The sequence below is a fragment of the Struthio camelus genome, chromosome 11 (assembly GCF_040807025.1).
Source record: "Struthio camelus isolate bStrCam1 chromosome 11, bStrCam1.hap1, whole genome shotgun sequence".
In the NCBI taxonomy this organism is placed as follows: Eukaryota; Metazoa; Chordata; class Aves; order Struthioniformes; family Struthionidae; genus Struthio; species Struthio camelus.
This window is the reverse complement of record NC_090952.1, coordinates 7,534,936-7,547,009: the sequence shown is the minus strand read 5'-3', so window position 1 is coordinate 7,547,009 and position 12,074 is coordinate 7,534,936. Positions and strand designations below refer to the sequence as shown.

The window sequence follows — 12,074 nt, the reverse complement described above, 5'->3', positions numbered from 1 at the left end:
TCCCTGCGACAATTACAAGAATTTGCCTTCTGGTGAGACTAATTCATGCAAGAGGTTTAATGAGTGTTGTTCCCCTCCCTGTAGATCTGTGCTTAAAAATCCTCTCTCATGCTGATATAAAAACACAGTTGCAGATTATATCTTTACAGATACAGTTATGTTCGTGTGTGTTGCAGAACTGCGTCTCCTATCAAGCTGGTAATGAATTCACTGTTTACCGTTAAATGAATGGTCTGATTATTTTTCAATGCATTGCGTTACATACATTTGCAATTCCATTTTCAGTGAAGCTCTATTGGAAAATGTAGTGATATGAAAAAACATTATTCTCATGTTCTGCTCTCATTTAAATGACTAAATGTACAGTTATCATGCATTTTTTCGGTTAATGCTGTAGACTAGCCATCTGCTCTAGTCACTGCCTTCATTACCAGCAAGCAGGAGAATTTATTTTTAGGTTCATATAGTGTACAGTGTTCATACATTGATGCTGAGCCTTAGTGTATGTTTAAATAATTAGCTTTTGCATATTACTTATTATGAAAAAGTATTTGAGAACAACAGAAGGAAAGCATAAATAAACTATCCTTATTTGAGAAAAAATCATGGTGTTACATTGTAAGCCTCTTTACTAACTGCCTAGTGAAGCTGTAACTGCTCGAGGCATTTAAAGCTCAAGGAATCCTCAGAAACATGAGTGAGTCATCATTCTTCATTGCCTCTTAACCAGCTGAAACAATCATCAGCCACATAATATTAAACAAATACTGCGCTGCCAATTTTACGTGTTATTGTGCGCACTATCAGTGTGACCTCGGAATATTTCACTGAGATAAGGAATTCTTGAATAATTAATTGTGGGTGTCTTTTTTTTTTTTTTTTAGCTTGGTTGTCTTGAGACATTGTAATGGGGTGTAATTCTTCAAGACACATGTTCGCTATAGTCTTAAAATCCAGATTTCTTAAGTGTTTGGAGTAACAATGGTGGAAATACTCCAAATTGTTAGTCATTCTTAATTCAAGTGCTTGTGGCTATAATGGAGAGCTTAAACAAATTTTTTACAGCAGTTGGCGTTCTAGTTAGGGTTTTAGGTAGTTTTGTAGCTATGTATTATCTGTAAAATAACGGACTTAAGATACATTTTAAATTATTTGTGAAAAGATGGCTAACAATATGTTCATACAGCACATAAGTTGTTTGCCCTTGCAAAACCTAGAACAAATCATGGTTAAAAAAAAAAAAAATCTATCTTTCTACCTGCATATTTTCTATAATACTTAGATATTTTCTGTCAATTGCTGTTTTAGGTTTTGAAACCTAAAACACTTGTGAGTGGGGGAGGATATCATATCCAATACATGAGGAATAAATCATAATTTTAGTTGAAGTAAAAGTCACTGACAATTTTTATCTTAGAGTCCTAAGAAATTCTAGTAAAAGTCAGTAGTTCACTATGCAATAAAAATATATACAAACTGTATAAGAATACTTTCCTAGAAGTCTGAAACGAATGGGAAAAAAATCTCAACTCCAGCACAGCGTGCTACATTCTTTTAAACATTTAGATCACGGACAGCTTTGTAAAATAGAAGAGTCTTGCTTAGTGTTAAGGTTAACAAGAACGTGCTTTTTAAGGAGAAAGCCTAAATGCCATTTTTGTAATGTAATCATACCACTTAAAGTACAGCTCATTTGTATTAGTTACTTAATTTGACTAAAAGATGTATGTATCTGAAGGATAGTATGAATCACACAGCTGCTCTGTTTTTAAAGGTAAGGTCTGAGGAATAGTAGGAGTTCATAATTTTAGAAATAAATGATAGTCACTGTCTCCCAACCAAGACTTTTCCTTTCAACATGTTTTCTAGGTGTCAAAACTAATTTTACATCCCTCTGATGAGAGTAAGGGATTTTCTTCCTCCCCACCCCCCCGCAACCTTACCCTATTTTCTCGTTTTTAATTCTCATTAATTTCTTTCCACTTAGTCTCTTTTTGTTCATTTGCTTCACTGAAGCACTCCTCTCCTTGTGTTCATACCCTTCCTATAGGGTGTATTGTAAGTTAGGACTGAGTATTGTCACTTTTCTTTATCCTCTACCCGACTTCTGATTGGATTTTGATTCCCACAACTCTGGGGGCACTTTCATTTAGTATGATGTCTGCCATAACTGGAATTGTCAATGTTACCATGTGAAATACAGGTTTCAGTCTCCCCTTGGCATACTTATTATTTGGCACTCTGTGTTGACTCTATCAATCTTGCAGGAACATTTAATAATTATAAATCTTAGTTCCATAAATAGTTTTTATGAAATTATTCTCTACTTTTTTTACAGCTGGAAGAAATAAGTACTTGTCACTGTAAGTGAAGTTCATTACAATGTTATAATCATGTTAAATACCTTTGAAGAGAAAGAATTTCAAACCTTTAATAAACGGTAAGTCCTGAAACTGGTTTCATATCTTTTTAATGCCATTTGTTAACAGTTCCCTATACCTAACTGATAGAATGTGACTGGCTCCAGTGTTTTTACTGTAAGACACAAGCTTAAGCCTTGTATTTGTGCATATTCACAGTCTTGATATTTTACATGTAAAGCTCAGGATTTCACTACCATGCATATTCCACTCAAGTAGTTCTCTGCCATAGTACAAATCTCCTGTGAGCATAGCCTTGATGCATTTTTACAGATAGTTTTATTCCACTTACATTGCTAAGACATTTCATATATCTGTGTGCCAAGCTGTCAAAACTGTGAGGCCAGAGCTGCCACCCTTAGGAAACAGAGAACATAGAGATTTGAGGACATAATGCTAGAGAGCTTTAATATCCTGCCGCAATGTAGTTTAGTTTTTTTATTGAAGGTCTGGAATGCTTAAAAAATAACCACTAGTCAGAGGTAATTGGAAATCTTGAGGTTTCTCCAGGGTGAAACTGTGAACCAAGAGCAAAAATGTGTCAGTTTGTTTAAGACTGCAGAACTGAAAGCCTGTCGTGCATGCTGGAAAAGGTGTATCCTTTGTCTGAAAGAATAAATTCTACTCGTTATTAGTGCAATAATTCATTGTATGTAAGTACTAAAACAGGCTAGTTGTAAATAAAGAGTTACACCCTCTATGGTTATACTAATTCTCAGTTGTTACGAGCTTGCTAGGATCCCTCAGTGTGCAGCACCATCTCCACTGTCTTGCTGAATCCTAATGAGCTTCAACTTAATTTAATCACAGAAAGACATCTCTTCCACATCAACACCTATTACTAGCTCCAGAAGTGATTGGTTTGTAAAGCTTCACAGAGATACGCCCGTACTTTTTTTCATCGTCTGTAGAACTGTAAATCACACAAAGCCCTGTGAAATACAGCAATAATCTGGACTTGAGGACTGTCACGCCCATACCAGGGGGTTGTTTTAATGTTCACCAAATATTTTGAAAGCATCCCAAACACAAGGTAAAAATGAAGGAAGAAACTAGATACACTAGTCCATATAATAACAAGCCAGTTACTGTATTTAGAGACAGGCATAAAGCAATATATTAAAAACATGCTTATACCTCGCTATGCTTGAGAGGAGCTCTGAGATTTTCTCTGTGTCTTCCTGCTTTCCAGCTGGCAGATGGTGTCATAGCTTTGTGGCAGAGATCCATAAACGAAATGCTTGTCCTGGGTTTAGCTTTCATTGAAGGGGATCTTGAGTTGGGATGTGCATATCCAAGCTGTCCCCAATGTTTTATTCAGACCTTTCTCTTCCAAGAATTTCCTGTGATTCTTAACTTAGGATTCATAACTGACTTTAACGCTGCTTCTGAAGGATTTAGACTACCACGATCCTATGCTTTTTTCCTTGGGCGGAGTGAGTCGGAGCTGTCTTCTGTCCATACAATAAATGGGATTTGTTTTAATAGTTCTTCCAGTACTTAAATAGAAAACAAGTCACAAGCTTATCATTACCTCTTGGTAATACTTCCTCCACTTGCATACATTCTTCTTCACACTGTGAAACTTGTGTTTCATTTAGACACGGAGGTTGCCAGCTCTGCTTTTTACAAGGCTATAAATAAGCATGTGGCTTGTTACTATTTCTTAATCAGGACTAAGCACAGTCATAATCAAGCAAATTCAGGATGAGAATGAACTTACAAGGAACGGTATCAGCCCTGGCTTTGAGGATTCTCCGATAACAATTGATGCTGTTTTCAGAAGTGCTGGAATTAATATGACTACGGGAATGATTTGAATCAATTTTTTAGCTTTATATAAAACCAGTTTTCTCAGTTCTATTGCAGGGTTTATTCTTTCATTCTGCCCTGTGTTTTGCAATTCACGTCCATCTGCATGTGCCATTTTTCGTCCATTCTGACTACATTTTCCTCACATTCATGTATTTTGTAATAAATGGAATAAATTAATTCCAGCTTAGTGCCTCTGAAATGCCTCGTTTTTATGAGGTCTGTAATATGCATCTCCACAGCAGAATTTTTGTGGTTCTGCACTATACCCTGATGTGTATGATTCTTAGAGAGGGAGGAGGAAAAAAAAAACTAACCTAAATACACACATATATTTTATCAGCCAGATGATGCTTTCCAAGTGTTGCAAAAACATTAACAAACTAGTCTTCATACCAATACCCAATATGTCAGGGGTATCTTCATTTTTCATCTTCACTTTACTGTTGGGGAAACTGAAACCTCACAGCTATGTCTGTCTATCGTATTAGGGTACACCGAGGTTGTTCTCCGGACCTGGTTTGCTGTCTGCACAGCTCTTGGAAGAACTGGAGGTGATGCTCCAGAGTATACCCTTGCACAACTCTGTTGAGTACAATATTGGTTTGCCACAGTATTTTAGCATTTAACATTCTAGTGTTTCAGTATGAGTAGGACAGCGCTCTGTGGCGCTTTGGGAGGCGGGTGTGGGTGAAGTCCAGACTAGATATCTTTTAGGATTGTATTCACAAATCTGAGTCATTTCCATTCTCTGAGCTTCTGATTCTTCTACCAAACTTCCTCTGTCATCTCTTCTCACTGCAGACTCTGGAGCGTGGATTTTTTTTTCTTTTTTTTGGCTTGGCTACCCAAGGCGATCCTCTGCTTCTACAGCTAAATCTGCATAGCTTTAGTGGAGCGGCATTATCTAGATATTTTTTCATGGCAAACGGCATGATTTCTTTAGATAGTATAAGTTAATAGAAAGTATTTTGATAGCTTTCTGTGTCTACATCGTGGGCTCTGTTAACTCGGTGATGTCCCTTTGCGAGAAGGGGCTGTTGTATTCCTGGCTACCGTAGCTATGTGGCCGCTTGTTGTTTCTTTGTCTGTCTCGCAGTTTGTGCCCTGCCTTGTACAGACGTAAATAATCATTACTGGTATCAAAAGGAGAAAGAAGAAGAGTTAGAAGACCAGAACTGGGAAAGGAGTGAAAACAGTAGGAGAATAAAGTAAAACCAGCAGTACTGAAGAGTTACCAAAGAAGGAACAGCAGGCAAAGGCAAGATTTGCAGGGAAAACGTTTTCAAATATATTAAGTACTCTAATCACCTTGAAAGTACAGAAAAGTAGAATTACATACATTAGTATATAAGACAGAAATTATAAAGCAGTTTGCTCAGCTCATGATAGAATGCTGAAATTATTAATTATACAGTTTTCTACCAAAAAGCAGCATAGCCGCTAGAGCCGACGCCAGGCTCCTCGGCTCGGGCCGCTTGCCGGTGCCCGCCCCGACGTAACGCCAAGCACCCGGGACGGGGGGCGCGGGCGCCGCCGCCGCTGCAGGCCTGCCCAGCCCCGCCGCTTCCCCTGCGCGCAGGAAGGCCTGCGGCACTGCTCTCGGGGGCGGGGGGGGACGGGGGAGGTCGCCAGGGGGTGCCCGGTGCCGCAGGGCGGCCTCGGCCCCAGCGCAATTCGGATGAGAAACTTCACATTAGAGAGGGAGAGACGCGGCCGCCCCGCCCGCCGCCCTCCCACAGTCCTCTGCGCGCGCGCTGCCTCCCGACATGGCGCTGCTGGCGGCTCCGCGGAGCCTGGCGGCGGCCGGCGGCGGCCGGCGGCGGCGGCTGCTCGCCCTCCTCCTCCTTCCGCGGCCCCCGGCCGCCGCCTGCGCGCACGGCGGGGCGGTGGGGAGCGGGCGGCAGCGGGCCCGGCCGGCCCCGCGCAGCGGACAGGTGCGTGGCGGCGGCGGGGAGCCCCTGAGGGGAGCGGCGGGAGGCGGCTGGGCCCGGCCCGGCCCGGCTCGGCGCCTCCCTGCCGTGGCGGCGGGCGCGGGGCTGCGTGAGGAGCCCGGCGGGGCGGCCCCGGCCGGAGGGCGCCCGGGGCCGACTGATAGCGCCGGGGCGAGCTGGGCCCCGACAGCCGCGGGCCGGGGCCGTCGCTGCGGTGACCGTTCCCTGCTGCTCTGCCCGCGCACGCCCTTCTGTGGTTCTTTTTTCTAACCCCCGCGCAGAAACGCACACAACCCCCCCCCCCCCCCACCCCGCTCTCCGGGTGTGAACGGTGCTCAGGGTTTGTATGAGGCTAGCCGGTTCTGAGGGTGAATTTGGCCCTCCTGGAGGGAAGCGGAAAGAGCCTCGCGGGTAGCAGGCGCCGTGGCGGTTTCGCCACCCGCACTGCTGCGACCCCCCTCGTGACCGCATCACGCCTTGTGTTCGAGAAGTCGTTCTTCGGTTTGCTTACCTGCCTGTTGCCTTAGCTGGCCTTTGCCTCTTGACCTCTGCTGTACATCTAAATGGCTTCTAAACATAGGTGACGTGAGCCGGTTTGTGGTGGCTGTGCTTTTAGGGCATCCTCTGTTGGCCCGCGTGTTTTTGCCAAGGTGTGGTAGCCGACCTGTGTTTTATGTGACTTTGTCCTTCCAGGTGAAATTTTAATTTAGAGGGCTGGTTCTCTTCTGACACTTTTGTTTAACCTGATGATTAACCCCTTCTTTTTACGGTAGTAGAAAGTTCAGCTTCCGCAGCCGTTGAGCTCAAAAGACTGTCGGAGCTTTGTGACCAGCAGAGTCTTGTTGGTACAACTGCGTTGTTGCAAGTTCTTATGTACTGCTTGCCTAGCTGAAAATTGGTCATCTTTGCTTCATGATCTGCAGAAAAGGTTTGTAGAGAGAGCCATGTTGCATGACCAGCATCAGGATTGTGTTAATTTGGATGCTGCCGAGCAAACTGGACCTTGGGTGTTGGGAGGAGCTGTGTAGCGGGGAAATCTGAGACTATCATCAACAGGCCACCCTGGGGCCAACCTGCCTTCCCAGCCCAAAGCCTTCCTTGCGGTCAGGTCCTGAGAGCTGCTGCGATTTCTTGCTTTCCTCCTCCTGTGAGATCCTCTTCCTGCTGGCTCCCTACTGTGGGTGTTAAACTTGTAAGTTTAAAAAGATTGGCTTGCCCTCTGCCCTTCTTTTCATAGGGAAATCACTGGTAACGTTGGATTGGAAAGGTAAAACCATGCTTTTGTGTTTGACATCAATTATGTGCCCTACTTTTTGAAGTAACTTTTGTATTTAAACGTGGGATTAAGAGATTTATGTTGAAAAGACCGTTTCGTAGTTAACTTTGCACTCTCAGTGCTGGAATACATAGTTTTAGTTATTTTCTTTCCCTCTTTTTCTTTTCTAAATAATTGAATCAACTCTGTGTTACCACTTTTTTTTCCCTTCATGACACTTTCCATTTTTACCTCCATCAGTTTCTCAGCGCTTGGGCAGTGGTTCTGCCTGCTTGGTCCCACGTTTCTAATTGTATAAATTCAGAAATGTATAGCGTTCCATAGCTTGCTAGTAGTCAGCATTAGAAGGTTAAATCTGAGCGTCTTGGAAACCTAAACGGTTTCTGTTTTCTTTGTTTGGAACTTAATAGCAAAATCCTTAGTGAAATTGCAGTTTGGTTGTGCTGGTACCTGTTCCAATAAAAACATGCCCTCTTTTGTGCCCTAATGCCAAAGAGGCGCAAAACATGTTTGGCTATAGTTTTTTGTTAATGATTGCCGCAGCATTTGGACAATACAAATTCGTCCTCAAGAGGACCGGTTATAACTAATGTACAAATAGGAAATCCTTCTGTCAGCAGTGGAACGCTGTGGTAGCATGTTCCACTGAGTGGAGTTTTTTATTTTTTTATTTTATTTTTAACAACAACAAAAAAATTGAGTAGATACCTCAAGTTGAATGAATCCAGTTTTAAAAGTGAGTGAAGGAACTGCATCTCAAAGACTCGTAGACTCTCGGAGAGGTATTATTTTTGTTTGATAATCATCTTAAGCCTTTTTTTTTTTTTATTTCTTCTCAGAGTACAACTGCTTACAACTAGCTTTTCATTATAATTTGCCCTGATTAATTGCCCATGACAGGCAGAATTTGGTCACAGGATAAAATTAAGTTCTTATTACGTAGAAGATGAGATGAGCAGGACTGAAATAGTAAGTTGTTAAGAGTGTTAATTTTGAAATTTGTGTAAGAAAGAAGCTGAGAGTTGAAGCTGATGTAGATCAAATTTTTGTCCGTGTGTTTGGCTATTTTACAGTAGCTCAGTGTTTAGTGTTACCCAGTGTTCCTGGAAACTTACTTTAAATGTCAGTGAATAAACAACTGTGCAAGCATGATGGTGTATAAAAGTATTTATCTTAAAAATGTTCAAAAGCAACATAGGATTATTTTCACAAGAAAATGGTAATTCTTGCTTATTAATTTTAATTGCCACCTGCTGATAAATGTTGCTTTACACTAGATTTTCTGAGCTAGAAGGCTAAAGCTACATCTACTCTGTAGAAGTATTGATTTGTTTGGCTTGTTAGTTTATACATTTCCTGGTTAGAAAATGAGAAAGTGTGCCTTTCTTTTTTTACAGTCTCGTGATTAACTTTTGCTTCACTTTTGTATCGAACTCTATTTAGAAGAAAACTAGAATTCATTTAGTGCGCACACAAGATTCTACATTTTTGAAAATAAACAAACTTTGTATCACACCTAACAAATAGGCAACGTTATCTTGCGCAAGCGTGCTGTGCCGTCCAAAACAATTTATTTAATTATTATCTAAGAGGAGGCTCAAACTGAGTGTCCTGGATTTTTTTGGTTCTGATATCCTTCAGATTTTTGGGACTAGGAGGCATCGTTCTTTAGCCTTTCCTTAATCTGTTGACAAAGGAAAATGCACTGTTCTGCTGTTCCAGTTCCTCTTTTATCGTTTGAGGTTTTTGAGCTCGTTCAAGAAATGTTTTCACCAGCAGAAGCAACTGTCAGAAGCTGGCTAGGTGCTTCAACAAACCATAGTTCAAGACGATTAGCCGGTGACTTTTATCAATTGGGTAATTCAGCATTTAAAAATGAAATTTTGGGGAACAAGTATATGTATCCTGGTTTTAGTTTCAGAATTTAATTATGTTTTGTTATGTTTAGGTGCTAATGAGGAGAACCGAATCTTTCTGGTGGGCAAATTCTGAAACCTTTTCTATATATTTAAAAAATCAAAAGAAATGGACTTTTTTACGTTTACAACAACTTAATTTTGTTTAGAATTACCTTAAGCTGCATGCCTTGCAGTCATCTGGGAATAAGATTTAATGAAGTTAGCATGCTATAGCATGTATTCTTGTGAAAGTCTCCAGGTTACCATGTGGTGACCATCAGCTTTGAGGTGTATTTGTTTTTTGCCTTTGCGTGTTTTAGTGTAGGTTCTTTTGAGTGTGGGGAAGCTCCTACGTTACCTTTACTGCGGTACTCTAGGTATCAAACATGGATTAGGTTTTGCACTAGCTGACTGGATATAACCAGAAGGCAGGAGCTGTGAATTAAACGCCCATGATCTAGCTTCCTAATGTCCTATGGAACGGGAGACTGGCAGGGACCCAACCAGGTGCAAAATCCAGGTAGCAGGCTTTAACAACATGCCTTCCCCCAAATTTTCTTAAATAGTAAGTGCCTTCCATGAAAGCATGCCTAGTGTGACATAGTGATACCAGCCACGCTGTTTTCCACTGCTGCAGTGAAATCACTTTCATGAGCGGAGTTAATCGTTTGTTTAAAAAGGGTGGAATCGGCACCTTTGCCAGTTATGCTTCTGCTCATGTTGCATCTGTGCAGTACTCCATCTCCCCCATCCTCGTCGTTTCTGGGTCAGTTGTAAACTTTTTTAAGAGCCAGAACAATATACGTATTTCCTGTGACTTTTAGTGAAATAGGATTTCAATATAATAAGAGTTGTTTTGGTGCTGTTGGAATACAAATGATAACCCATGTCTGTCTTCCCTCTCGCTTGCGGCTTTTTCAGTAGTTTGATCAGTCTTGCTTTTCTGAGTAATAAGAGAAGTAACATTTGCATTCTGGACAGGAAGATGGATAAACTTATAAAAGGGAAAACCAAACTTTGTAAGTAACTTTGTCTATTGTGTGCCTGACGCATTGTGGAACTATGATCAGACTCCCGTTTTTTTGTATTGAGATCGATTTGTATTTCTTCAAGTGTAACTCCTTCATTTTGCTCCTCCTGTGGTTGGAGTAGGAATGGGGTTCATCGAGATCTCTGCTGGGTAGAAATATAGAGAACCAGCTTATTGGATGTGGCCTGCTTGATGAACTTTGAAAAGCGACCAAACAAAGGCTATGTTTTTGTCTAGGAAGCTTAGGATTTTTTTGTAGTGCGGTTTACCTGCGTTCAAAATAAAAGCAATAGTAAATTCTAATCAGTCTAAAACTTAAATGGCAAAAAATACCATGAGACTGAAAAAAACCAACATCCTTTAGCTGAGGATGATTATTTTACCATGAATCTTCCTAAGTCAAGAAATACGCTGAGGGTTTTCTTTCAGAGTTGACTTTGGCAGTTGTAAAAAGCAAGGCTGTATAAATTATCGTAAAGTGTAACAGTAAAAATAGAAAAGACTTTTTTTCTTGCATTATCTTGGCCTTCCAGCTGCTACATGATGTGTGATAAAGAGCATGTTCTTGTGCATAATTTAATAATAGCCTTTGCTCTAGAAGATGTAATAAGAGACATTTCAGGTATTTTGGTTAAACTTATTTATATTTTCCATTCCTCCTCCCCTGCAAAAGCCTTGGCTCTCCTTCAAAATTCTACTACTGTTCATTGCCTGGACACGATTTAATTTCATGTGTCTGTGTGTGTCGCTGAATTCCCCTCTCTAGACTGTTCTGATAATGCAGTTGAGCAGTTTGACGCGTGGGAAGTATAAGTCGACAGTCTCCCTCATCTTCTGAGCAGAGCTCGTGTTGAAGAAATATAGCAAGACCAGAAATGGATTCCCTGAGATTTAGCTTCATTATAAGACCTTTTGTCCAGTCTCTTAGCTGACAGATGTGTGCATAATAACATATTGTAGTTGGAATTTCTTCAGTTTTCAAAATCCCTTTATAGAGGCAGCATCACTGCTGAACAGATCAGCCGTCTCCTGTTTCTGCTTTGAAAGTGCACATCTAATACTATTGAAAACTGTTGCAAGAAAGGATAGTTTATGAAGTAGAATAGATGGAGACATGGGAACTTGGTCTGAAACTCGCGTGGGAAATACTGGGGTCCCACAGCGTGTTAGCAACCCTCCCTATGGTAGAGGGTGCTGTGATGTGCATTGGGAGGCCTGCTACAATGCTATGGGAGTCTTCCGTTGTGCCACGGAGATGTGTTTTCCCAAAACAAACTAAATGCGAATGTATGTTACTAAGAAGATATTCTGGGAAAAATCCCTAACGTACCTTTTGGTTACCCTTGTGGTCCCAATTTGTTCTGGGCAGGTGTACAGAGCAGTTGCAAACTGGCCATTGTTAAGCTTAGTTCTAGCGTTTCCTGTTTGTATTGGTGGCGATTTAGTCTAGTTTGCAAAGTTAATATATTCTGCCTGCCAGAATATTTCCATCTTTCTCACTCTCTTCCTCTCTTCTTTCCCCTTCATCTTTTCCTTTCTTGCTTTATATCGCTCTCAGTGAAGTTAGCAGTGGGACTTGAATCCTACCTTCATGTATCTTTCCTGTTACGGTTACTAATCTAATGGAGTTTGTTTGTTTGTTTGTTTTTAACTACAGTAATCTCTGCATGTACTCTGGCTATCTTGCCAATGTACTCTGGAACA

At 41.2% G+C, this 12,074-nt stretch overlaps 1 protein-coding gene across 1 annotated transcript in view; it reads left to right on the top strand.

Moving 5' to 3' along the window:
- Nucleotides 1–6,001: 6,001 nt before the first annotated feature.
- The window catches only part of ABCB7 (ATP binding cassette subfamily B member 7), a 45,531-nt gene continuing 39,458 nt past the window's right edge, over nt 6,002–12,074 (top strand). The window contains exon 1 of the mRNA XM_068956625.1: nt 6,002–6,169. Within this exon, the coding sequence (XP_068812726.1) occupies nt 6,002–6,169 (168 nt within the window). The remainder of the gene's footprint in view (nt 6,170–12,074) is intronic.